Genomic DNA, 27,397 nt, shown 5'->3' with positions numbered 1-27,397 from the left:
GTATAATTTATCTGAGAATGATTGTATTGTAAAAGTTGGAATGATAAGGAAAAATTAAATAAAATGGATACATCATTTTTCGTGACCTATGTTGCTTATATCTTCATCATGAACCAATATTATTCTAATCTGTGAGAGCATGTTTACTGTAACACCTGTAGTCTTTGTCCCTGCATTGCTACAGTTATACTTTTCTTTGAATGACTGAGAAGATTAAAGAAATTGAGACCAAAGACTATGAGAAAAAACTATCTCTTTAATAAAGCCTCAAAAGTTAAACTTAACAAGCAAACTTAACAAACTTAACTAATACACCGTAACCCTAAATAAAACATAAATGTGAACATATAACATAAAATATTCCAATGTGCTGTTTTCACAGCTCCACTACTTCCTGAAATTAACTGTGTACATTCATTTCCTGTCTTGCATTATTGGGCAAACTGATAAATCCAGGTGTGTCTTGTTGCAGCAGTCTCAACCAGACACACCTGGATTAATCAGTTTGCCCAATAATGCAAGACAGGAAATGAATGTGTACAGTTAATTTCCGAAAGTAGTGAAGCTGTGACAATAGCCCATTTTGTCACAACTACTGAGTTGACCTCAGGCAGTCTAGTGCTGCAGACAGTCCTGCTACCTCAGTGTAGGTAGGCAGGTCTTCCCTGCACTTGAGGCACTGATTAGAATTTCGTTCCCACTCTCGGACACAATCCACACACCCCACCAGGCTCCGACAGCAGGATGTAAACATGGGCCGAGTCATGGTAGCTGGAAAAAGAAATACAGGTATGTAAAAATAATGTACTGATTAGCATGAAGGGATCTGGATGAGAATAGAGTCCTTTCAAGGCATTTCAAACTAGACAACTGGACTTATTTTGTCTTGGCTGTTTCACTTCTTATCCAAGTAGTTTCATCAATTCATGCAGACAAGACTTCCCAATCAACATATATGAAGCAACTTGAATAGCCTGGTGTGTTTTCAATTCTTTGTTTTCCTTTTTCTCCTAAATTCATAATTTCAAGACAAAACATTGATACTGCTACATTTGATGTTATGCCAACCAGTAATATTCAAACATGCAGAATGGAAGCAGTACCTCTGCAGACCAAACATATGAAGGCTTGTTTAAATTCCAGCCACACTGGAGACAGGTTGCGGCTGAGGGTCACAAGGGTATCAATATTCCGTGTGACTTCCCCCAGCCCTTGGGATGCCTCCAGCAGTTCCTCCACTTGGTCCTGCAGCCTCTGGACGTCTTCATTTCTGCATTTGTCACATTAAGCATATTGTTATTAAATTTAAAAAAATTCAAGCCATTTGAGAAATTAGTATACTGTGTATAATTTATCTGAGAATGATTGTATTGTAAAAGTTTGAACGATGACAAGGAAAAATTAAATAAAATGGAGAAGCTATGATTCATAGTTTAACTTGATAGTGGTCTGGACCAGACCTCAAAGGAAACGCACAATGGCATGATGTGAACATGTAAAGTCAACATTATGAGTGCTTTGGCCAACTAGATACTCCCACACCGGACCTTGCTGGTGTCTGGGCGGGCAACCACTGGTCCACAGTGGCAAGCCACTGAAAAGTACAATGTCAACCCCCAAAAACCCAAACCAACCTTTCACAAGCAAATCTTGTGTTTGTATCTAAACAATACCTGTGGCTGGAATGCCGCCTGCGCCACTGCTGGAAAGTGCTAGTCTTGATGTCAAAAATTTTTCGTGCACTTTGCTTCCAGTACATTGATCCTTCAAAGAAGAAATGCAGAAAAAAAAGACAGACAAAGAGAGAAGTTAACAAAAGTAAAGAGTAATGTAGGCCTAAAGCCTCTACTTTCTGACCATTGATGTTATGCTATTTTTTCGTATGCATTTGGTGTAGGCTAAATATAAATTAAATAATAAAATATTTTATTTACCTGTTGTCCCTTCCGATTCGACAATTTCATTGCCGGCGGTGTCAGTGAGGGTGTAGTCCTCATCGTCTGCCATGGCAACCTTTAGTTTGTGTATGATGATGGACACAGTTGCCTCCGCCTCCGTAAACCGCACCATGACCACTCTCCTTGAAAGTAGTTTCCCCTCCACCACGTCGGACACATGAATGGCCCTGTAATGAATGAAGCAAACCAAGCTACATAACTGCATTCATTTGGTCAAACAACCCAGCGTGTGAGCCCATGTAAAACTCTAAATGCACCATGCTTCTGTCTTTAGTAATATGTTGTTTACATCCACTATGCTGTTTGCTTAAAATTAGATTGTAAATTATTAACTTGAGCGGTATTAACCATTACCACCATAACTTTAAGCTGCCATATGTCCCTACCTGTGAAATGACCTTGGAGTGGAAACCGATCTTGTCAGCACGCTCATGTTTGCAGTGACTGGTGGGCCACTCCGAAAGGCAAATTGGCGAGATGAGCCTGCGGCTGGTGCATGGGCTGGTGCTGGCCCCATCTCTTGGGTCTGCCCAGCTTCTCCATGGACCTCATAGTGGTCATGGTCACGCAGGTCCAGGGAGCTGAAACTACCATCCTCAACAGGGAAAATGGCAACATTTGCTGCATCCGTCAGGTACATACTGGGCATGTTGACCTACAGAAAGAATGCAGTCGTTAGTTAGGTGGGCAAAAAACAAATCCAAACAAAACAAAAAACACTGGACCAAGAAAAACTATCTCCAAAATGGAGACCTGCGGCACCTCTGGAGCACCATTTGGCGCAAGCGCGCAAAAAAACCTTTATGTAAGAACAGACCCCAGTGCGTGTGCTTTTAAACAAAATTTTGGCGGTGAAACATTTTGCTGTGGGCAGTTTTGTAATAAAACTTTTCATATACAATCAAGACTCTGCGCTGAGCTTTTTCTTCATCTTCAACACATCATTGCTGCTCAGGATACTACACAGGATAACAAAAACTAACAAAAAACCTACCTGGAAAATGCGTGCAATTCTTTCTACACGCATATCATCCAGTCTGAGAGTAATCCTCTGGTTTTCCCTATACAGCACGAAAGTCTCCATTCTTTCCCAAAGGATAATGCTGCTGATGCTGCAATTGTTGGCGGTACCGAGAGCGATGGGTGGGTGATGCTAGAAGTTCACCTGCTCGTCAGTCACTGACGTAAAACGTTTTGGCGGTTTGCTGCCTCCGGAAACGGATGTGGAAAAAAGCGGGAAAAACGCAACGTAAAACGTCAGATGAAGAAGTAGTAATATAGAAGACGATAGGACAGGACAATTCAAGGTCGTAGTTGATGCAATGTCGGAGTCTAGGCTGTCACCCTACGGCGAAATAATTCAAAACATGATGCAAAATGGGCATTCTGATGATGATATTTCAAATTATCTTCGCTTTGAATGTGGAGTTAACAAAGGCGTATCCATATCTAACATCCGAAAATTTTGCGCCCTAAATGGAATAAGGAGAGGACGGGTGCAGGATTCCAAACTGGAGTGCGAGATTGCTAAAGCAATAAATGAGGTAAGCAACCAGTTTATAAATATTCATTGATGTGGTTTGGGTTGTAGCTGAGTAAATAATTGAATATAATGTTTTTTGGTGAACCTTCTCAAAATGTGGATATTATCTCTGTTATTACTTTTGGGTTATTTCTGTGTGTTTTTTTAGCCCAGAAGTTCATATTTGTCTGTATATGGTTCCAGTTACCTGTTGTAGCGAGGGGTCATTAATTAGTGGCGCACACATCCGAGGCATATGTGACAAAGCTGTGTATTCCCGGCAAAAGCCGGACGGCTTCTGATGAGGTTAGACGTGTGTTGATGTTCTCTCTCCTAATTTTTGTTCTAGCGGCCATAAAATATTGTTAGGCTCTTCTGTTGTGTAAGGGAACGTTGGTGAGGAATCTGGGGTAACACGGGGGGATTTGAGTGGGGGAATGTCAGGTTCAAGCTAAGGAAGTAAACAGTGGAAAACAGCCAACTCTCTGTCGTTCTTTTTAGATAGAAACCCACAGTGAGTTACAGGCGTAACATAACATCTTCAAGACTTCATAAAAACTTAAGGAACAGATACTTATGGTTTTTGAGTGAATTTCGATCCGAGTTTTGATCGGTAAAACTTACGTTTTAAAACGATTTTCTGACAGTTACAGCCATTGTTAGGGAGACGCCAGCGTGTCGTCATTTGTTATGGTCACGTGGTACAAGACCGCTGCTTGTTGGCAAGAACCAGCAGTAACATAACGGCTTGCTACGAGAACGGTATCGGGTTTGAAACAAATACGTAAAGTTATCGCTTTTCATGAATGAAATTGCACATGTATTTACCACAATGGTAATATCGTGTGTGGTTGTTGGTTGTACGAAGCGTTTTGAGAAGGTATCAGGCTTGAAATTTCACCGAATACCGATTTCAGGAGAGAGAAGATGGCGGTGGCTTCAGCCATCAACAGGAAAGCAGCAGAGATCGTATTTGTGGCTCCCACTTTTCTTCAGGTAAACTATTCAACAGTTTAGCATGTTTAGTACGTCCAACTTTGAGTTTATTTACCAAAAGATATTGATTTAGTGTCGCATCCTTCGCGTGAAGCGATCTCTACACTTTCGGTTTGGTTCAGTGTTGTCATGTGTTACCGATCGCTTTTTCGGCGATGAAAGTATACTAAAGTCGAATGAAGCATATTCAATAACATCTCCTTAAGCCAGCAGCCTCATATTTGTAACCATATTTGTTTCTGTATGCGTCTAGAGATAGTTTTTTTTAGAATTGTCCTATTTTCGATCACCAATGCTGTGGGTCTGTTACTGTTACATAGAAGCCATACTGCAGACAAAAAATACAGCAACTTCTTGGCGTTTCTTTGACATCTTGTTGAAGATTAACAGAAGATATATTATTTTTGATTCATAATTATATATTTTTGGGTGGGTGAACTGCCCAGCGGTGTCAATCAAGTAAAAATAAATGTCCGTGAAGGAAATGTCCGGCCACAATGAAGGATCGTCAACCCACTCAGTCTTCAAATTGTAGGGATCTGACAAGGTTTTACTGTTTCCCTGATAGCTCAGCTTACTCACGTATATTTGTCGGGCCTCAGGTGATAAGGATTGAGCATAATCGGACAATTTCACGGAAGGATAGTTCGCAGTGTTATCATCAGCCATTGTTCCTCTTGCCAACCAGCGCGGTAATCACGTGACTTCGTGACGTCACTGTTTGTAAACACTGGCGTTTGGCCTGCTGCAGGAGAGAGAGAGAAGCTGCACCGCTGCCTGTGTGTGTGTCGCTGTTTTCTGACCCGTGCCCATGGGCGTAACGGACGCGGGGTACGCGTGGGACATGTCCCCCGCACTTTCCACATCTGTCCCCTCTGTCCCCCGCACTTTTTTCAGCCGTTACAACAGCTAAACTTATTAGCATCCAGTAACGTGTTTTCCCGAGCCGTCTGTGAATGCACCATGAGCGCATGCTAACGCAGGTGTTCCACAGGAGACGTACTGAGCAGAGTCAGGGAGGAGATGGATCAGAGGCCAGCAGCAGGGACAAGGATGTAGGGTCTTTACAGGTAAAGAGAGATTATAACTTCCTGAAAATAAGATATCTATTGCAAGGAGAAACCAGGCAGTACTGATCATTTCATGTTCAGTGTTTGGCACCTTTGGCTACTCGTCCTGTAGATGTTCAAGGGACATTGTTGTCAACTCAACTAGAGTTTGGCCACTAAAACTTTAGATTTTATAGTTTAAAGTTTTATACTTTATAAAGTTTTATACTTTATAGTTTAAAGAACTAGCCTAGTTGGTCCCCTGGTATTGTACTGTGGCTGTTAGGGATTATGTGGTTCTTTAGCCACTAAGGACAGTGCAATTAAATGTAAGAGAATGATAAATCGCTCTGAAAAATTTGTCCCCCTCACTTCTGAGATGGTGGTTACGCCCATGCCCGTGCCTCTCTGTTATAGAGAATAAACATGCCGATCCTGTGGAGTGTGAGCAATCATTTTAAGTCCGCTACAGGTTGACCAGATGGCCCACCGCATTTGGCTCTTTTTTTAGTGTCTAGAAAGTATTCAGTGCTCTATCACAGTGTTGGATGTTGGAAATAAATGGCCTAGAGCAATTACCATAATACATTACTTTTGCTGTAATGCAGTAACGTGAAACGAACTAGCAGGTGGCTGGGGTTAAAGATTAGCCTCTACATTGGCACATCAGTCTTGAGGACCAGAGGACCAGAGAGAGAGTTATTTAACCATTTATTTCTTCTGCTTTAAGCTGGTTGTCTCATAGATGATGATGGTGCTAAGGACACATGGAATAAATTGAGACAATAAATATCAAAAGTAGGTGTTATCAAACACATCAAAACACAATAAGTGAAGAGTCCGCCTTAACTCGCTCAAAAATGCATCCGAAGTATCAACCAGCAGGAACTCAGCAGAGTAGTGCAGGTGTTACGCTTCTTAAAAGAAGGATGTCTTCTAAGGTGTAACAAATTTATTGTGATTCAAATCCTGCACAGAAACATATTAAACATATCAGTAACAGCTGATGGACAGCGTTGACAGAACAGCTGATGGACAGCGTTGACAGAACAGCTGATGGACAGCGTTGACAGAACAGCTGATGGACAGCGTTGACAGAACAGCTGATGGACAGCGTTGACAGAACAGCTGATGGACAGCGTTGACAGAACAGCTGATGGACAGCGTTGACAGAACAGCTGATGGACAGCGTTGACAGAACAGCTGATGGACAGCGTTGACAGAACAGCTGATGGACAGCGTTGACAGAACAGCTGATCAGCTTATTCTGTGCCTTGCACAATCACTGCCTGCAATATTCTACACTTCAAAGCGGCCGCGCCCCCTGATGGCCATTCTCTGTAACTGCACAGACTTAACTGACTGCCGCAGGAGCAGATTGAGAAATAGTCCTGTAATGTAAGTGATGGGGGATACAATATTTGCAATGGGGTATCTGTGTCAATATTATTCTATTTCATCTGACTACAATATTCAGACAATGTTACTCCATCACTTAACTATAAAAGTAAATGTAAAACTTTATAGTCCAGCCTGACAGACCTATAAGGGCCACACAGGGCTGAGTCTTATCACCTCAGGTGACTCCTGTTTGGGTAATGAACATCAACCCCCACCCACCTGGGCCTGGGCAGGTGGAAGTATTTCCTACAACATGATTGTGTTTCTCGATTTTAACTGATTTGTTAATTGGAATGCATGTTCTTCTTCAATTTAAGACAGGAGCACAGTATGGAAGGCGAATGATGACTGGTTACCTGTCTTCAAAAGGAATCCAAGCATCTGAGGGACGTGTTGGTAGTGTCTTGAGACAAGTTAACCAACCATATCATGCTGATCGTTGTCTGGTAGGTGTTATGAAACACTAGTGCATAGTGCAGATAGCCACTGTGAAATTACCATAACTTTTTGCCTTTTGTTGTTTTTTGCCTAATTACAGAGATTGAGGAACCTGAATCCAGTGCCGTACAGTGCTGAATACATGGGTCACAAACTGCACTTGGATCAAAATGAAAAGCTGGTGATGTTTGGGGTGACACATGTCCTCGCTGTAGATGGTTTCTCCAGCAAAATTGTCAGCCATTCAACAATGCCTGTCAAAAACAACCTGACAATATATCAAGAGGTGTTCAGGTAACTTTGTGGGCTTTCTATTTCATCATTTAGTTTTACATTATAGGCACTGTCCAACTACATCTACATCATCCTTCCCGACCAAGGACGACCTAATTATGTCTTCCTGTAATTCTACAATTCTGCAGTTTCATTTAGCAGATGCTTTTGTCCAAAGCGACGTACAACACAAGCAAGAATTTAGACTTAAAGGAGAACTCGGCCAAATGTCATGTCAGCCTCCACAGCTTAGGGTCGACTCGACTATCATAGGCTATCTGTTGAGCGACTATCAAACAAAAAATAGTCGCCGAGAGGCTAAACAGGGGAAAAACTTTACCTGCTGGATGCACTGGCTGATCATTTAAGACACTTCTCCATGTACTGCTTTTGCTTATTTGTTGCTGCTAAAAACACAATTAGAATATTCCCACAATCTTTAAAAACAGAGCCATAATGTCTTGAGATCATGCAGTCAGCAAAAGTGCGACTTCCCCCTTCACCCTCTCAGTTCCCCCCCATTCACCGAGTGAACAGGTAATTTAAAAACTCAGCTGATTTGTCATGTGACCTAACTCCCCCTGTGACCATGGCAACCCACCAAAAATATACCAACTGGTGCCTACACTGTCCTATCCATCCTTGGTCATAGACTATCCATTAGTCGGGTCTTCCCGGAAAGTCAGTGTAAACAGACGCTTCTCCCAGAAACAGCTGTAACGCAGCTCTATCTCTCTTTTGTGGAGTTCGTCAATGCTGAGGTTCATGAGGTTAGGAGCTGGTGAATGTTCTGAAGCATGTGTTGTAATATTTTGAATATAATAGAGGCCACACTCGCAGTTAGAGAAAATTGGACCCCATCACTTTCCATGCATAGCGCCAATGAAGTGTGGTTAGCAACGAAATAGTTGAGCCATCTAGTGGCAGAAGAAGTGCCGCCCACACCCAGTTTTTTTTTTGTTTTTGGTTTGTTTTTTGTTGTTGCTTTTTTCTTCGTATGATGAAAACAAACTAATAACAAGTAACAATCTCAGCATCTGGGATTCAACAGTCTCAGTATCACTACTTACAATGACTTTGAACATACTTTTTCAGTGCTAAATAATCATTAACTGCTGGGTCTTGGACCATCTAACTTATTCTACCCCACAGGTCAAAGAGGAGAAGAGTCAGGTTATGTGCCCAGGCGTTCTCTGAACAATTCAGTCTTCAGTTGTGTCTTAAAAGTAGAAAGGAACTCAGCAGAATGCAGAGAGTTTGGTAGTTTGTTCCATCATTTGGGATCAACAGAAGAGAAGAGTCTGGCAAGAGATTTAGAGCCGTGACCTAGACACCTGAAGTACCTCAAGTAGGTTGTTGTTCCGCAGATGTTCAGAGACTTTGTTAAATACTGAGCGCTCCAGTGTTTTTGACAGGAATGGTAGAAGTGAGACTGTCCTGTAGTTTTCAACCTGGGCGGGGTTGAGATGAGGCTTTTTGAGCAGTGGGGTGACACGGCCTTTCTTAAAAGTAGCAACAAAATGCCAGTCACCCGGGCGGAATTCGAGAGGATCGAGAGGACTTGTTTCGAGCTCAGAAGAAGTCTGGAGAACTCATTCTCGCTCAGAGGAGCAAAAGAGCAGAGTGAAGCAGAAGTGGTGGGTTTGAGCTGACTGGACTGGTCAGGTTTGGAGAACTGGTTGCTGATTGCAGCCATCTTTTTAGTGGAAAAAGGAGGCAAACATGTCTAGGGTCAGCGCAGTGGATGGCTGAGCAGCTGGAGGAGAAAGCAGGGAGTTAAACGCCACAAACAGTTTTCTGGAATCAGAAGCAGCACAGATCTTGTTCTGATAGAAGACTTTTGTAGCGGACTGCAAGCAAGAGGTAAGGGAAGCAAGTTTCCTTTACCTCTTGCTGTAAGATGATCCCGTGGTCTGTGTGTGTGTTAAAAGCAAATTTGTTCCTATAATCGGTTACGAAAAAGGTCAGAGCCAGCTATTGTAGAGTGGGTAAAATAAAGCTGCCCTCCACTACTAATTTAATTTTAACGTGTTCTATTTTATTTTTTTATCTGCAAAGTGCAAAAATGTATATTACATGCAGTGTGCCACACACATACACATAGACCAAAAGAAACAGTTGCACTACACTTGCGTATTCTTGTTCTTAGAATGCGAGACTTACCTTCTCCTTGTGCACACACAGTGCAGCAAACGCCCCCTCTGCTGGTAGGTGATGCACACTGCTAGAAAACTACATTTTCTGCCAGTTAATCTCTTGTCATCACAGAAAACATACAGAAAAATAGCAACACACACTGAACATGAGCTGTAAATAAAATGCTAATTACACATGTAAATTGTAGTAGATCTAATTAATCCACTAATGGCTCTGTATGCCACACTATCATAAAAATTTAACTTGTCCAATACATACGTAAGCTCCTCGTGTGGGGGGAGCTGACTCTGAGTGAAGCCTTGCTGAATTTTGACATGGAATGGAATCTAGCCAATCATGAAGGGAGATGGAGAACAAGGATGTTGAGTAACTTGCTAACTGTGACACCTGTGTTGTTGTTTTCAGAAATGCGGTCCTGCAGTACGGCATGTGGGACCAGATCCGTGTAGACCACGGAAAAGAGTTCTACTTGACCCTCTTCATGCAGGAGAAACTGGCAAGCCACAGAAATAACACAGTGAGGCAGCCATATTTGCAAACGGCGTCAACACAGGTGAGTTGCCAAATTGGCCTCTTCAGCAGATTAGAAGCTGGGATAAAGAAAATATTGACGAAAACAGCCTGATTATATTTATGTGTATGTCTCTGTTGTATCTTGAGCAGCGATGATGTGTTGAGGATGAAGAAAAAGCTCTGTGCACACAGTATTGATTGTATATAAAAAGGTTTATTACAAAAAGGCATGTGTCAATCAGGCACTCACGCCTGATTGGTCTGCCTGAGAGAGGACTCAAAGGCAGTGTGAATCACTGTAACCAGTAACTTTAACTACCCACTTGGAAAACCTATCATTAGATTTACGATAATCAGGAAACATCCTATGGCCATCAATCACATTTAATCTAAAGATGACCTAAATAGGGAACAGGCACAGCCATTTCAACATTGACTCCAGTCACATCTATCCTAAAGATGACCTTGTCATAATCAAGACAAGACCATATTGCAGGTATCAACAGGTGCCTCAGTTAAATCAGGCATTCAGATACCACACCTCGTTACCCAATCACTCATCTGCTATCTGATACTGATGTCTCTGACAAGAGCAACATGATATGGTATCCATAAGAACTGTGCCATGGCTGGAGCTGATGGTCATCGTGAACTCAAGCAAACTACTCCTCTCTGGAAAACTGCTAGCCATTTCCTCATCACTCTAAAACATGCGGTAATAGTCAAGCTAATGTAAAAATACAGAGCAAACTTTAGGGGGAAAAAGGAGTGACTTTAATGGTTAATTATCATTAGGATCAAGGCAGCTTATGCTGTTGTGTTCAGTTCCCCTCTTTCTTCTGCTTGGGAATCCTACTTACCATGTGTAAAAACCACCAAATGAATCAACTTAAATAATGGCAGGGGGCCACAATTTTTCTTAGACATTGACAGAGGGCCACATAGGACTGCACTCTTAACCAGATATGAAAACTGCTGTTTTAATTATGTTTGTATATGTTTATTGACCAAACATATAGTGCACAGTAATTTGGCATATTCCATACTCAAATGCATGTATGACAGTTGTATTCCTTTTTGATAAATACGAATAGAAAAGGTTTGAAATAAACAAAATAGAATGACTCATTGTGATTTGTCTGACTCCAAAACATAATTCTCTACACATTGTGCCGAGCTTGAAAAAACAGATGAGAGAGAGAGAGAGAGAGAGAGAGAAAAAAAAACCTGGACCCTGGAACACACTACTTTCTCAATCACGTTTTCTCTTTCCTCCGCTCATATCCATGGCACAACATCTCTTCCTCATTAGTTGGGACGACTGATGAAGAGGGATAGTTGGAACTGCACTGTAGTGGCCAGGTGTGTCAGTACAACTGATTCAGATTCAAGATTCAAATAACTTTATTTATCCCCTAGGGGCAATTCAGTTTGAAGACATGGGTTGCAGCAGGACAGGACTTTAAACACACATTCCACATACTTGGATCTGTCAAAGGTCAAGTGAAGGGTCCAGCAATAAAGTGCAACAATGACAAGTGCACAATATCCATACATACCTAGAATGCATTAAAAACTACAAAACAACACTGTCACTGTCATTTAAAAGCCTGATGGCAGAAGGAATAAAAGAGTTGGCATATCTGCGTATCTCAGCACCACAGAGGACACATTTTTATAATTTTCAAAAATTAATCTGAGGGCCACTTCAAGTGAGGGCATGAGCCGTGTGCGGCCCCTGGACTGCCGGTTGCCCATCCTATTCGACTTCAATATCAGCTGCAAGTAATGACAGTCATAACTGAAAGTAAATTTAACTTTTTGTTTTTGCTCTGTTGAAATTCCAGAATCATATTGTTGAAAGGATGTGGGCAGAAGTCAACAACAGAGTGAACTACCCACTGAAAACGGCTCTCCTCCAGCTCGTAGACCAGGAGGAACTTGACATGGAGGACAACGTGACACGATACTGTGTCTCCACACTCACATGTCAGGTAGCAGAGCTTGGACTTGGTCGGATGGTGCAGTCCTGGAATGCACACAGGATCCAAGGTTATACTGATTTATACATTTTCTTTCAAGCCTACAATGTACTTCTACATTATAAACATAGCAGTGTTTAAAATTACAAGGCTGTGGTTCATATCCCATTGCTCTTGGTATAATTGATGTTTGCCATCCCTGTCGGCATTATAGTCAATGTTCTGATATGTATTAATTGATTCCAGAAATTTACCTGTGTATGTGTGTAAGTGTCTGTCTGCTGACTATGTCTGTTATCTAGTGGAACAAATATTTCTCGACCTGTCAGACTCTACAATGAATAGAGTTGTTGTTTTTTTTTTTTCTTTTTTTTTTTTTTTTTTAAACAGATAATTTAGTTACCTCCTTGTATTGAACACTGAAGCCAAAAATACTTGGACTACTTTTCAGTGTAACTTATCGATAAGAATATTAAGGTAAACAAAATATATGTTAGTTTTAGTAGAAATATACTAACAGCTCACTTGAATAAGCATGCTTTAACAACTCCCTTGGAATTAACAATAGCTGGTTTTACATGGAACCTTCCATTCTCATTGGAATTGATTTAGAAGCTGTAACCAAATAAAAATTTTACATATACACCTCAATTAGAATAAACAGAAAAAACGAATGGAATTCCATTCGGTTTCACAAGGGGGGAATATTCCTTTCCCCAAAGCGATCAAATGAAATCTTTTTTCATGTAAACAGTGAAAAGTGAAGTTGTCAGGCCGTATTCTGTCTGCGTATGCTCTGCTATGGAGCCCTCCACATCGCCTTTGGTGGGGATGTGTTGAGGTTGATTCTCTGTGGATACGACACAGAGCACAGGCAGTTACACGTCTGTATAACGGCTGTTCTGATTATGTACGGTAGCTGCTCATGTAAACACCAAATTGGAATAGATCCTGTCATGTGTAAATAGTTGATCAGAGATTGTCAGTTTGGAATGATTTTAATCGCAGTGAGAAAAAGTTTGCATGCAAACAAGGCTATTGAGGTGGATTGATATGCATGATGGTGATATGCTAATTACCCAAACCTAATCCTGTGATGATTTGTGTTTCTATCTGCTTATTTTAGGAAAAGGTTTTCCAAATCAACTGGCTCTGGGTGGATGCCCAAAGAAACTGCCGGCAGATTGTTTGCCAGAGGCTGCAGAAGCTGCACAAGCTTACCGCCAGGAAGTGGGGTCATCGCTGACGCAAGTCTCCCTTTTTGGGAGAAACCCATTCTCCACAGCTGAACAACAAACAGCAGCTGAAAATGAATTTGCACAGCAATACTTGGACATTTCTGTGCTCTACGACAATGCTGTGAACAACAATCCGACCAGTTATCAAAGCGGGATCAAGGACCTCATCAACATTGTAAAGAGATATGTGTAGAGAGATCTGAAACGTCACCAACATTTTTGTAACATAATGTTCTTCATATATTTTTATTTTTTCTGACTTTGTTTTTGTTATTCTTGTATTAAAGACTGTTGTTTTTTCACCAGGCTTTAGTCTCATCTTTGCTTTATCTAGCTTCCTCAATATGTCATGTTATGTCATGTATGATGCTGTATAAAATTCATCACATATATAAGATTAATCGCATATAATACGACAATAATAATGATAAAAACATTTATTTGCCTTTCTAGTCACCCAAAGTGGCCTTACACAGTTAAATATATACACAGATACATAAAGCGCTGTTGAAACCATTACTAATACACTGGTAACACAAAATTAAAACATGTTTAAAACAGGGGAGAGTGAAGTTATGACAATGACTGCTGAAAGAGGTAGGTTCTGAGGTGGGTTTTGAATGTTGGGAGAGAGTTCCAAAGCTTTGGGGCTGAGCCACTGATAACAAGACCTCAGTTTTGTTTCCTTTGAGCTTGAGGAAATTCTGGAAACAGGCAATGAGGGAGTTAGGAGGGAGTGGGGCTGTGGGGTCAGAGGAGATGTAAAGTTGTGTGTCATCTGATAGATATAATATATTTATTATATCACATACTAAAGTATATCACATATAAGATGAAACCCCATTTGTATTTATGCTCTCCCAATGAATAAAACAAAAGTACAGAAGTACTCCTGTAAACCAAACCAAAGCAACTGGATCTGCCTATCCCAGATCTCCCCCCATTAAACATTCACCATCGACAAACAGCGCAGAATCCACATTCACTAGACTGTTATGTTTGCATGAGTTTATATTATTGTGCATTTTAAAAATGAGTTTGACTTTCTAGTTACGTTGAGCAGGTATCAACTTTTGAGTGACCATTATGAAACTCTGGGCTTCTTTCCCCCACCTCACTCCTAATTGGACAGGCTTTTTCAAGATATAAGGCCTAAATTAAAGCAAATAACAACAGCAACATAATAATAATAATAATAATGATAATAATGATAATATTAATAATAAACACGTATTTGCCACCTTTAATGAATGTGGCACATTTACTGGATATTAAAAACATGGTGGTGTGTTGTTTTAACTGGGTAGGGGTATCTCGAAACTAAAGCCTTTTTTTGAGCGCACACCCTGCCATTAACCCAGATCACATTAACCCAGATCAATGTATTAATTGCCTGATAGGGGATGGTTGGTGGCAACATTAAGGAATGGCGACACCTGCTGGTCATTTTATATACCTACTTTCAGCGCGCCTCTTCGGCCTCCTCTTGGGTGTTTAATCCGATAGATAGGCTATCTTTCGCTCATTCAATCAATAAATAGCCTACTATCGTGCAAACTCTGTACTGTGTACACGACTTGCTTTGATTTAGAATTAGGGGAAGTGCAGTGGGGGCAGGCAATACAAAGAAAGTCAGTCTGTCTATGCCTGCGAGCGCAAGAGCTTTATTGTGATGGACAGGAGCTTTATTGTGCACCGGTGGGCTCCGAAGCCCCGCCCACCAATGAAACGAAATATGGAGTCGTATTTTCATTTTGGGGGTGAAAACGAAAAAACGAAAAAACGAACCGTTTCCTGTTTTTTTTGTTTTTTGTTCAAAACGAAAAAACGAAAAAACGAACCGTTTCCTGTTTTTTTGTTTTTTGCTCAAAACGAAAAAACGAAAAAACGGCTTATTTTTTTGTTTCTGCTTGTGTGTTTTACAGCCGGGAATCAAACGGATAAAACGTACCTTGTCCGATCTTCATCACGTGAAAGCATTTTAAATGCATTTTTTAAAAAGCGTTTTCTAATAATAAGAAATAAGATTGACACAAGAAATTTAAAAAAAAATTGAATACTAAAGAAAAATATATCTATGATGTAAATGTACTCGACTAATTTATATAGTAACGTGTATAATATACAATGTTATTTTTGATATAAATGTACTTAACATAAATATTAAAAATTAGACCCTACAACACTATTTATATAAATTTACCTGACAAATTCAGTTTAAGACCCTATAATATTATTCACTGCATAAAACTACTTTACTAATTTCTGGTTAAGACCCTGTAATATTATTCATAATATAAAGTTATTTTACTAACTTAGATATTGAGACTCCACAATAATATTGATATTGTAAATTTATTTGATTAATTTCAATATTAAATTTAAAGCCCTACAATATTATATATTATACAAATTTACCTCAGTGACTTAAATATTATGGTTATAATGTTAGATATGCAAATTTACCTGGCAAATCCTGATTAGGACCCTATAATATTATTCAATATACAAAAGTTGCCATTATTGAAAACATACCTGAATTTCTGAATCTGAGTTGGACTAACTTGAGTATTACAAGTATTATAAGTATTATAAGTTATAATGTTAGATATAAAAATTTACTTGGCCAGTGTCAGTAGAAAATTTAAGACCCTACAATATAATATGAGTTACATGAATAACGTCAACAAAGTAGGGACTTTGCAATGTTGTTGTTGTTTTTTTTAAAATAATACCACAGCTGAGAAATGACAATATTATCTATCATACAAACTTATGTGCCTAATTTAATAATAAAATGGTTTGGGAATTTGTCATAAAGTAAAATTTAAAGCTGGATTGAATAATATTCATCATTCATCAATATGTATTAAACAACATAGAAAAGACTATTTGCATCAATTCATTTTAGAATTTTTAAAAAATATATTTTTGTGTCTCTCTTGGTTTAGCTTACATCAAGTGAACACACATAGGAGGGAAGAAGTCATGTAATAGTTAAAATCACCATTTTTAACGATGAAATAATAATTTGAAAACAGTACTTGAGGTCAGTTCTGTTGTTTTTGTTCTACCAGTAGGTGGCAATGTCAGGTTGACCCTAAGTTTAGAGAGTTTTCCCGACAGGTTGAAAGAAAAACTTATTTTTTTCCATTTTAATCAGACACTTACAATCCTTCCATACATCTTCACCCTGTGCTGAACAACTGTGTTAATAATGTGGAGCCTAAAGAGCTTTTCTCATTGGTTGTCATTGATTAATTGTCTCTTAGTTTTCTTATTTATAAACCAGTTATCTGGGTCATTCCGTGTGCTTTCACCAGATGGTGGTTGCCACACCATTTTCAAATTAGTCCTAAATTTGTATGCCATTAGATAGTCACAAAAGTACTTTCTATGCAAAATTGTAGGCCTGTAGCTCAAATAGTTTCTGAGTTGTGGGGTCTGAAATTTTCAGAATTTGGGCTATAAAAGCCTCACCAGGGTTTTTTGCAACCTGTCCTCCAATTCATACGACCGCATCGGTCGTTTGCACCGTGCACCGGAATACGACCTATGCGGTCGTATGAACGTTTGCGCCCCTACGGGGAAAACGAACACATTACGGGATTTAATTCGCGAAACGGCTTTTCCGTCGCAAAACGGCTTTTTTCTCACTTTCCCAACACGTTTTTAGGGTTATGGTTAAGGTTAGGGTTAGGGATAGGGACAGGGATAGTGTTAGATAAAAGTTTGTTCATGATGACGTTTCACCTGCGACTCCAGAGTGTCGATATTTACTCAACCGCCAGAGGTCGCATAGTCAAAACGTAACACTGGGTCGTAATACGGGCGTGTACAGACGACCTATGTGGTCGTTTTTGGTTTGAGGACAGGCTCGTTTTTTGCATCTTTAAGTGGTTAATTCTCAGCCTCTAGACATACCAGAGAGCTTTGAGTTGGTAAACAAGGCCTCTGCATGTAGCTAGTGCCCCACAAACATCCCCAGGTGTTTCGCTACACTCTGCAGGCCATGGGGGCCTGCAAACTGGAGCTTTCTAGGTACCTCAGTTTGGAAAATATGAGCTCCCAAAGTTGGACGAGATTTTTAATTGGCTATTTTTGGTGGCAAAAATCTCAGTGTGGGACAGGTACCAGAGACCCTAAATTTTTCTACAAGACAGTTCCATCTGTCTTCTATCACTGTACACTGTACATCACTACTGTAATGCTCATTACTGTAATACTCATACTCATTACTGTAGTATTACAGTAATGAGTATGAGTTTTACAGTAATGAGCATTACAGTAGTACTACAGTAGTATAACCCTGCTGCTTTTTTGTACGGTGCTTTGCTTCTTCTCATTCATTAATAGCAATATGAAAGGGAACTATTGCTTATTTCATTAAAATTCAAACCAAATAGGAAAAGCACTCATGTAAATACCAATATTCCTAACTTATTGTTCCACATATTAAATTTCAAATAATTCATGTACAAACTACCAAAACATGCAGTTGTTGTGTCCTGAGACCAAATCTAAAAAAACCAAGGAGAAAAGAAAGTTTGAAAGTGTTTTTTAAATAATACCAAATAAGTCTGGACTTCTCCCTAAAATACCATTTTTCTCATCCCACCAGCTGATGACCAAATTGAATCTCAAATAAACCATCCATCCATCCTCTATTTCCAGTGGGTTGCTGGAGCCCATCCCAGCTGACTCGGGCGAAGGCAGGGGACACCCCGGACAGGTCGCCAGTCTGTCGCAGGGCTTCAAATAAACCAGTTAAAATTAAATTTAAATCTCTTTTCGGTGTTATTTGTTTTCACTGATGTCTCGTAATTGTGGGAAATTTTTAAAATAAATATTACAGTTAAATTAATAATTATTATGCATAACATATGTGTCCCACAACAACCCTGTTACCATAACCTTTTCAGCTGGTAGAAAAAGAAGAAAACAGTGAATCACATGATACGCTGGAATTAACATCATCAAACAGTTTTCCAAAAGAATGGATCAGAGCAAAGCTGTGTCCTCTCTTCTATTTTTCATGTTTTCATAACATTGTCAGACTTGATTGAAATTCTTTTTACATTTTTCTTTACTGTTTTACATCTGTAAGTTTGCCTTCTTGGTAGCAGTAACAGCTAGCTAAATATCTAGCTTCCATTCCTGAGAAAAACCTAACATTAGCATGGATTACCAACCTTGTTACTGTGATTAGAGTAGGGTTCGCAAACGACAAATAACACCTGGAATGAAAATGGTACCATTGATGTGTAAGCTGAGTCAGTCAAGCCTTTGATAGTTTATTACCTATTATTCATGAATATGTAGCAGAAAACTGTAAGACAAGGTTAATTTTTCAAAATTTTTGAAGCCCAAATGTCCTCCAATTCTGGAATGACCCTTACGCTGTTACTCTGCAGCGTGCCTTCATCATCATCATATATTAAAATATTGTTCATTGTTAAATACTCATTGAGCAACATTAGAGCTGTACACACACGACAGTACATGTAAGAAGAAGCTGCATTTTAAGAATCAGTAGTTTGCTGTAAATGCTAATAAATCTGATGAATTCACACAAACAGTATAATCATCATTTATAGTCTGGTAGAGAAAACTGTCCTTTTTCTGATAACATCTAGACTTTGGCGTCTACTCTTATACAGAGTTATTCAAACTTCTTCAGGTGGTTGTAGAGCGACTGGACATATGTAAACACACACATTGGGTCTGGCTTGTCTCCCATCTCCAACATGTCCTCCACCTCAATCAGACGTAGACAGTCGGCCTGCTGCCTGAAACACAGAAAATATATAAATATATCACGTAAACCCTATAGAATAACTGCTCTATCTCTGTATTGTTCAGTATTTTGGTTTAAGAGAAAATACCGGCAAAACTATCATTTCAAAAAATTCTTGCATGAAAAATCCCACTTAAATAGCCGTACATAAATATTAGCAGCAAAATGTGATTGAAGTGTTAAAGTAAAAGTCCTGAATGATCTGAACATTTGTTGAAATAATGGAGACATATTGGGGGAAAAAAATCACAATTTGGTGGTTTAATCCATGTGTTGTATTTTAAAAGCTTGTTATATTATCCGCGGTGGAAAACCTTCATGTTAAATGTAACTAAAGCTATTAGTAAAATAAGTGGAGTGGAAGTATAAAATGGTCCTTAGATACAGTACTTAAGTAAATGTGTGTAGTTAATTTCCACCATTGTCTGAAAATGTTGCATGCTAATATGTTCAGCTAACATCAGTATGTTTGCATTGTGAGTATGTTAGCTTGTCGATTTAAATCAAAGCTGCTGAGACTCTGGTTTTCATTTTGAAATGAATGACAAGCTTAATATGAGAGAGTCAATTTTTATGAAATCAGCATTCAAAATTTTTTTGCTAACAGTTTCCAGATTTGTTTAATTGTAGATTTTGATCATGCTGTAATGTTCAAAGGTTTTTTTGTGTTTGATTCAATATTAATGTGGCGATCCTGAAGATTTAAATTTAAAACATGAGTTCAGGACTTTAACATATAAATGAACATTTGAAAATCTGTAACTGTGAATAAAAAGATTTTTTTTTAAAAACATCCTTTTAATTTTTCACAATTTTTTTTCAATACATTTGAAAATGTACAATTTTACAAATATTTCTTAATTTATTAGATGAAACAGTTGAAGTTAAACACAGTAAATAAATGTATAAATTTGTGTGAATAAATGAAACAAGTGTTGCTTCTGTAATTTTTACATAGATTTATTAAACTACAGATATCTTGCATAATTTGATTTTTTTGCACAAAAAATGTTGACTGAATGTGTTTTATTACATGTATAGGTTTATATTATTATTATTATTATTATGAGTAGTTTAATCATTTTCACACATGTAAATATCCATCATTTAAAATATATATTAACTCTGGAAAATTACAGTATGCTTTCATAACTCTGTGATCTGTAGATTTAAACCACATTTGTGTTCCCCTCCACTAACTACAGGAGGTGCCAAATCAAAAAGAACTGAAATCTTCCAGGTTGCCATTTGATAAATAATAAATGGATAAATTCCTTAAACAAAGACACCACCAGTCAGCTGTCCAACACATCATAGCTAAACCGAAATGATCACTGCATATAAGATACATCTTATTTTAGTTAATGTATCTAAATTTAGCTGAGCTGCCGCACACTGCCTCTCGCAGTCCTCTCTTACTCTGCCATGGTGAAGGCCAGGCTCAAGTTGTGTTTGCGGTTCGCAGGGTTCAAACCGTTGTAGTCAAACTCTAGAGGGAAGAACGAGTGGACCAGAGCACAGAACGCCATCCCATCACTCCAGCTGGACGAGAAGTTCTGGATATCGATATTCTGAGGGAAAGATGATGAAGAACTGTTAATAAATTTGTTTTTTTCAGCGTAGACTCCCAAAACAAAGTATTTCCTGCTACACAGTAAAGACTTTTACTCCATTAAGCTGCAAAAGACGCCATCAGATGACTTTTTTGAGGAGTTGGTAGCTATTTTTACACTGTTCAGTGTTTTATACCTTTATGTTTATCTAGCTGTCATGAAAGTGAAGATGTAGAAAGCTGCATTTTGACATCTGACAGTAACCATATAACTGTCAACTGAATTGGAAGCAATGTTAAAATGTCTTGAAAAATGAAAAAAGAAAAGGTAAATTCGGCTTCTTTCCATCAACTGCTCTTAAGAAAACACACTGGAAACAATCTAAACTTTGTCCAATTTATGAGAGAAAAATGGAGAAAGTCTTTAGGAATTGAGGTCAGAATAAATTTAAAGAAGGTTTTTCGCCAATGGTGCTCAAAAGTCCACACCCACCTCAATCGAGCATATAAATGTTTTTGCAAAATTAGGAAAGTTTTTTTTTTAAAATTTGCTGCTTATATTAACTTTTTCTGATGTGATGCGAATAAAAATACATTTCAGAAACACAGCTAATGACAGAAAAATTACATCTTAGAAGTCAAGAATGAACTTCACTTTTAAGCCAACATGGATGAGAAGTCCTGAATGTGCTCAGAAATGTTTCAAAATCTGAACAAAAGTGGTTTCTGGATCAGCTAGATGAGACCATTCATTAAGAATTAAAGCTCCATACCAACACATAAGTGGATACTGAGGTGAGAAACAGCAGGATAGAAACATTTATTCCAGTGCTATACCTGATAGCCAATGGTTTTTGAGCGACACCACTCCAAAAGAATCTGTTTTATGCCGCTGGCACTGGAAACTCCAAAACTCTGAGAGTGTTTCAGTTTTGGCTTTGAGTCCTTTGGCCTGGTTGAGGTGGAAAAAAATAGCAAAATGCAGTGTTATGAATTATGATGAAAATATCTGAAATACATCCCCTTCCATTTGCCATAATTGCTGGGTTTATATGGGACCTTTTATTCCTCTTTAATTCGGAATTCAAGTTAATTCCGCTCTTAAATCTCCTTTTTAATTCCGAATTAAAAAGTTAATTCTGGATAAACTTAATTCCGAGTAAACTACCTGGTTTATTCCGATGTTGATTCCGAATAAACTAATTCCTGTGTATGTTCTATTCATGTATAAAGTTAATTCCGCTTTAGTTAATTCCGGTCATTCTGCGCACGCTTGGCACCTCATGCAGTGATGATGTAGCGACGTACACGTCCTGCGACCTTTGTCGAGTTGCTGTTTCAAAACGACAATAAAAAGCAAAGCGAAAAGTGTGCTTATTAGTTGTTCCTCCATGTTGTTGGGGAAAAGAAATGCTGTGGCAAATGGAGTTTGTTTTCTTCCGGTTAATAGGTGCTGCAGGCCAAGCCAGCTCTCCCTTAACTGAGGCAGGTTGCGTGTGTGTGTGTGTACGTGAGTGTGACGTAGGAGGAGAGCCGCAGTGGTGTGTCCAGACGTGAACTAACCGTGATGTCACCCGTTGGTTTCAATGCCGAGAAAATGAAGCCCGGATTTTGCTACTTCCTGGTCGCCATTTTGGATTTTTTGGAGCCAGTGACGTAAAAAGCGTCATCAAACAGGCTGGACCAGAGAGCAACTAGGGGCAGGACCAGTCTATGGGCGGGCCAGACTGAGAGCTGAAGACTCTCTTATCCCGCCCACATTTTACCGCAGAGGCTTCTGTTGCTGTCAGTCATTCCAGATAAGACTGTCTATCAAGTATAGCCACGCCCCCTGGCTCCGCCAACTTTAACGATTTATTTAAAATTCAGTATTGATTTATTTTAAGATCGGCCACCTGATCTCTCATTTTGACCATGAAAACTAACAGGAAAAAATCCTGAGCTGTAGAAAATCAGTGTATCAAATTTTATTTTTTCCGGTGATGAATTGGGGTCTATGAAGCAAAAGCTTTTTGGAGCCAACCCTAGCGGACGGCATGATATTGCAAATTTTTGACACTTCTGGGTGGGCTTCATTTTTGGAGCCAGTTGCTACGTCCATCTTTATATACACTCTATGGGTGTGTCTGTGGCAGAGACAAGAGTAGCGATGGAGGTATATTTAGCTGCACATAACAATACAAAAGCTAAAGAGGAAAAGTGTGTGAAGCCAGTGTGTGCTCTGAGCAGTAAGTGTGGACAGTTGCTGCCATTTAAATAAAGTGCCTCGTTCTTCCACCTGCAAAGTTTGTTGGACTGTATGTTGACTGTTACCACCACCAACAAGCCGCGCTAAGCTAAACGGGCTAGCTCTACCTGGGGCTGCCCAACCACGGTTTGGCGACCAGCAGAATCTGGGTCGGTCACACAGGGATAAGTCACATCCACTCCCTGTCCAATCAGAATCCTTTCCAACGCCCAAGCCTTAAAGCGGAATTAAGGAAGGTGAAAAAATGTGCGGTCCATGTAAACCGTAATTCGGAATTAATAATTTCATGTACACGCGAAGAACAAACCTTTAATTCCGAATGAAAAAACTCCATGTAACCATACCCACTGACAATAAAAACCAATAAGGACTATATGAGTATATGATCTGTTTTTATAGCCTCTTATTTTACAGAATCATTAGTTTGTCTACAGCTAGTTTTTACTACTGTCTTTTATTGCTTTTTATGCTAATATCTTTTCTGTCTTACTTTGTAGGTTCGGAGCTCATCCTTTCAAACATGGCCCTTTTGGCTTGAGCCCCGTTGGATCGAGGATACGTTTGCGATTTCATGAGATCTGGCTTAAACTCAACCCCCGTTGGCTTGTTCACCTTCCTATGGAGAAACAGTGTAGAAAAAAGCGTCAAATTGAGTTTTCACCAATATGGGTGCTTTAAGGGAAATGTAGCCGCAGTAAATCTAACCATTGTTAGCTTAAAGAGCCCATATTATCTTATATGGTGTTTTTCTTTGTTGTATTATAAACCTACTTTTCTGTATATGCAAAAGGTCTGAAAACATTCAAAGTTATTCTCTATCACAGAAAACACCGCTGCCTACCTGCCTGAAACACTGCATTTGTAGACCAGACTTTTCTTCTGTTACTTATCTACATCATCATGCAACATATTTGCATAACACCTGTCTAGCTGCTAGTTTCGTCCCCTCTAAGAATGAGAAGCTTCATAGTCCGACATTATTATTTTATAAACTACATCTCTACGTCTGTACTCAAAAGATCTGTTGTTATGGTACCACAGACTGGGTTTTCCACAAGATGTTCTTCAAAGAAACAGGAGCTAAAATGGAGCATTTCAGACTGAGGTGCTGTAGAAATCTACAATCTGAGAAAAATATTGTGATTTTTTGAACATTAAAGCATGTAAAATAAAGACCCTGTAAATTAGCATAATATGGGCTCTTTAATGTCACAAAACAAGAGTTAGGGTCACAACTTACTTGTCCAAACTAGGTGAGAAACCAGATTTTATGATTGACTTGGAGGGAAGTAATTTTTCTGTAAAGAGAAATAAAAAAAACTCAGAGTGAAGAAGAATGACATGTAATAAACAGGCAGAAACCACCACAACAAAACAACATTGCCAATGTGTCTCTTAGAGTCATTATTAAAAGGTGTAATGACAATTTACTGAACATCTGCTAGGTCTTTGGTGACACGTTTGAACTACAGTTTGGTTCTTCAGAGCTATATTTGTCATGAACAGGTGGTGTGAACCCAAGCAGCAGGCAACAGGCAGGCGGGTGAAGTGAAAAATGAATTTATTTTACAAACAAAATCAAACAAAAGGACACTCCATATGGGAGGCACGTGGAATAAACAGAACAGGGAATTAATGGAACTAAGGCCGACAGCTTACGGCCATGACAGACTAACCTAAACGGGGAAGGAGAGAAACTCACAAATGTCCTGGGGTCGGGAGGCGAGGCGGGAGCAGAGCAGAAGACGAAGGTTGTGGAGAAAGTGGTGGGGATGGCTGAGCAGGCAAGATCCGAGCAGACGAGGGTTACTGGGTGAGGAGAGGGAGGCTGAACAGGTGAGGTAATCCATGGGGGGGAAAGAGGTGATCCAATTGTCCAGTGAGCAGTGTGCTCGCAGCAGGGTGCAGCGTGTCTCAAAACAGGAACATGAAACCGGAGGTATGTGACAGGTATGAGGCAATGACGCAGCAGAGTAGTGAGGGAAACGCCAGGCTTTATACTGAGCTGATTGATTGTTCATAGCGCTCAGCTGTGTTTCTCCCCAGCTGTTCCTAATCAGACTCATCAGAGCACTGGCACAGGAGGAGTGTGACAGTACCTCCCCTCAAGGTGCGCCTCCTGGCGCCCACTGGACCTGTCAGGGTGCCGGCGGACGACTCTGGGATCCGGCAGGAGGGACCGCTCCAGAGGGCGGCCCGAGGGACGGGCGGGCTGGGACCGGATGGGTGAGAGGGACAATGTCGGAGGAAGGTCCAGGGGCTGGACAGACTGGAACAGGACGGGCTGAAAGGACCTTTCCGGAGGACGGCCTGGGGGCTGGACAGGCTGGGGCTGGACAGGCTGAAGCCGGACAGGCTGAAGGAACCGCTCCGGAGGACGGCCTGGACGCAGAACGGGTTGGAGCTGGTCCGGGAACTGATAGCCTGGCTGACGGAGGTCCTCCAGTGGTCGGACAGGGAACCGGCAGCTGAGTAGGTTGGGGCCTTCTGGAGGCCGGGCTGGGAACCGGCAGCAGGCCCGGCGGGAACTCTCAGGAGGCCGGGCTGGGAACCGACAGCAGGCCTGACAGGAACCCACAGGAGGCCAGGCTGGAAACCGACAGCTGGCCCGACGGGGACCCTCTGGAGACCGGACCGGGAACCGGCAGCTGGACCGACGAGGACCCTCCGGGGGCCGGACCGGGAACCGGCAGCTGGACCGACGAGGACCCTCCAGGGGCTGGACCGGGAACCGGCAGCTGGACCGACGAGGACCCTCCAGGGGCCGGACCGGGAACCGGCAGCTGGACCGACGAGGACCCTCCAGGGGCCGGACCGGGAACCGGCGACGGTGGAACCCCTCTGGGGGTCGGGCTGGTGGCTGGACTGGGAACCGGCGACGGTGGAACCCCTCTGGGGGTCGGGCTGGTGGCCGGACTGGGAACCGGCGACGGTGGAACCCCTCCTGGGGTCGGGCCGGTGGCCCCTCCGGGGGCGGATCAGGAGTCGACTGGAACGGGACTGGGATAGAACTGGACGGGACTAGCTCGGGGAACGAAACTGGGGACTGAACTAAACTAAGACCAGGGGATCTCTTGGGGAGTTGGACTGGGGATTTCAGGATTGGAGGCAGAATGGGATAAGGGACAGGAGGGTCTGAAAGGACTGGAGGGACAGGAGGGACTGAAAGGTCAGGAGGGACTGAAAGGACTGGAGGGACAGAACTGAGGAGATTACTCCTGCAGGGGTCCCACAGGGTGTTGAAGTGGCCACTGCAGGGGAACCACTTGGTGTTAGGGTGGCATTGAGTCTTTCAGGTATTGGGGGAAGCGCTACGCCCCCTCCGGGCTGCCAAGGAAGAGGTAGGCTCCTTCAAAGCTGCCGAGGAGGTGCCACGCCTTTGCAGGGGTTTAGGGGAGACGTTATGTCTCTTCAGGGCTCGGGGGGAGGCGCTACGCCTCCTCAAGGCTACCGAGGAGGAGCTAAACTCCCTCAAGGCCGCCGAGGAGACGTTTCGCCTCACCAAAGCTGCGGTGGAGGCGTTGCGCCTCGACGAGGACACAGGGGAGGTGGGACGCCTCGACGAGGACACGGGGGAGGCGGGACGCCTCGACGAGGACACGGGGGAGGCGGGACGCCTCCTTGAGGCCGCAGAGGAGACTGCAGAGAAGGTGGGACGCCTCCTTGAGGCTTCAGATAAGGCAGGACGCCTCCTTGAGGCTGCAAAGAAGGTGGGACACCTCCTTAAATAGGATTCAGGGGAGGCATTTCGCCTCGACAAGGACTCGGGGGAGGCGTTATGCCTCCTTAAGGCTGCCAAGGGGGCGGTAAGCCCCTTCAAGGCTGCCGAGGAGGCTCTACGCCTCATCAAGGACGCAGGAGTGGCGGAGCGCCTCATCAAGGATGCAGGAGAGGCGAAGCGCCTCATCAAAGACGCAGGAGAGGCGAAGCGCCTCATCAAGGACGCAGGAGAGGCGGAGCTCCTCATCAAGGATTCGGGGGAGGCGAGACGCCTCCTCGAAGCCGCAAGAGAGGCGGGACGCCTCTTCGAAGCTGAAGGAGGAGCTTTTAGCTCCTTCAATGCTGCGGGAGGAGCCTTTAGCTCCTTTAGAGCCGCAGCGGGAGCCTTTAGCTCCTTTAGAGCTGCAGCGGGAGCCTTTAGCTCCTCTAAGGTTACCGGACCCGTAAGGGCCAGAGACGGGGCGATGGGCCCCACAGGGACAGAAGACGTGCCGATGGGCCCCACAGGGACAGAAGACGTGCCGATGGGCCCCACAGAACCCTCCTTAGCTGG

General features: G+C 41.5%; 4 protein-coding genes across 7 annotated transcripts in view; 2 read left to right on the top strand and 2 right to left on the bottom strand.

Annotated features, from left to right (window-relative positions):
• LOC110970730 (CLOCK-interacting pacemaker-like) overlaps positions 1-27,397 on the top strand; it is a 611,892-nt gene that overhangs the window by 213,939 nt on the left and 370,556 nt on the right. The window lies entirely within an intron of this gene.
• On the bottom strand, positions 242-5,156 carry LOC127530563 (uncharacterized). The gene is made up of 6 exons (XM_051937689.1): positions 5,059-5,156; positions 2,345-2,613; positions 1,935-2,125; positions 1,674-1,764; positions 1,104-1,270; positions 242-771 (listed from the first exon to the last, which is right to left on the bottom strand). The coding sequence occupies exons 1-6, from the start codon at positions 5,143-5,145 to the stop codon at positions 593-595; spliced, it is 984 nt and encodes a 327-aa protein (XP_051793649.1). The 5' UTR covers positions 5,146-5,156; the 3' UTR covers positions 242-592.
• Positions 3,901-13,829, top strand: LOC127530561 (uncharacterized). 3 transcript variants are annotated; one of them, XM_051937682.1, is made up of 6 exons: positions 3,901-4,476; positions 7,244-7,372; positions 7,465-7,658; positions 10,200-10,347; positions 12,155-12,359; positions 13,416-13,829. In XM_051937682.1, the coding sequence occupies exons 1-6, from the start codon at positions 4,408-4,410 to the stop codon at positions 13,718-13,720; spliced, it is 1,050 nt and encodes a 349-aa protein (XP_051793642.1). In that variant the 5' UTR covers positions 3,901-4,407; the 3' UTR covers positions 13,721-13,829. The 3 variants fall into 3 exon arrangements, with proteins under 3 accessions (XP_051793642.1, XP_051793641.1, XP_051793643.1); XM_051937681.1 differs by lacking the exon at positions 3,901-4,476 and adding an exon at positions 5,433-5,546; XM_051937683.1 differs by lacking the exon at positions 3,901-4,476 and adding an exon at positions 6,167-6,923.
• Positions 18,809-27,397, bottom strand: part of LOC110970454 (smoothelin-like protein 2) — a 41,767-nt gene continuing 33,178 nt past the window's right edge. Inside the window, exons 9-13 of the mRNA XM_051937668.1 lie at positions 24,365-24,422; positions 23,615-23,740; positions 21,714-21,828; positions 20,744-20,895; positions 18,809-19,316 (exon numbers count right to left, since the gene is read on the bottom strand). Of these exons, the coding sequence (XP_051793628.1) occupies positions 19,190-19,316; positions 20,744-20,895; positions 21,714-21,828; positions 23,615-23,740; positions 24,365-24,422 (578 nt within the window). The 3' untranslated portion in view covers positions 18,809-19,189. The remainder of the gene's footprint in view (positions 19,317-20,743; positions 20,896-21,713; positions 21,829-23,614; positions 23,741-24,364; positions 24,423-27,397) is intronic.

This window comes from Acanthochromis polyacanthus, chromosome 17, assembly GCF_021347895.1.
Source record: "Acanthochromis polyacanthus isolate Apoly-LR-REF ecotype Palm Island chromosome 17, KAUST_Apoly_ChrSc, whole genome shotgun sequence".
Lineage (NCBI taxonomy): Eukaryota > Metazoa > Chordata > Actinopteri > Pomacentridae > Acanthochromis > Acanthochromis polyacanthus.
This window is presented reverse-complemented; position numbering and strand designations above follow the sequence as displayed.

Bases quoted from the DNA above. Each gene is read 5' to 3' on its own strand.
- LOC127530563 (XM_051937689.1), bottom strand. From the start codon at position 5,145: ATGGCTGATGATAACACTGCGAACTATCCTTCCGTGAAATTGTCCGAT. The intron at 2,126-2,344 runs GTAGGGACATAT...CATTCATTACAG, and splicing joins ACTCCAAGGTCATTTCACAG to GGCCATTCATGTGTCCGACG. The intron at 772-1,103 runs GTACTGCTTCCA...TTCTTTTTCCAG, and splicing joins CATATGTTTGGTCTGCAGAG to CTACCATGACTCGGCCCATG.
- LOC127530561 (XM_051937681.1), top strand. From the start codon at position 5,433: ATGCACCATGAGCGCATGCTAACGCAGGTGTTCCACAGGAGACGTACT. The intron at 10,348-12,154 runs GTGAGTTGCCAA...TTGAAATTCCAG, and splicing joins TGCAAACGGCGTCAACACAG to AATCATATTGTTGAAAGGAT. The intron at 12,360-13,415 runs GTTATACTGATT...TGCTTATTTTAG, and splicing joins GAATGCACACAGGATCCAAG to GAAAAGGTTTTCCAAATCAA.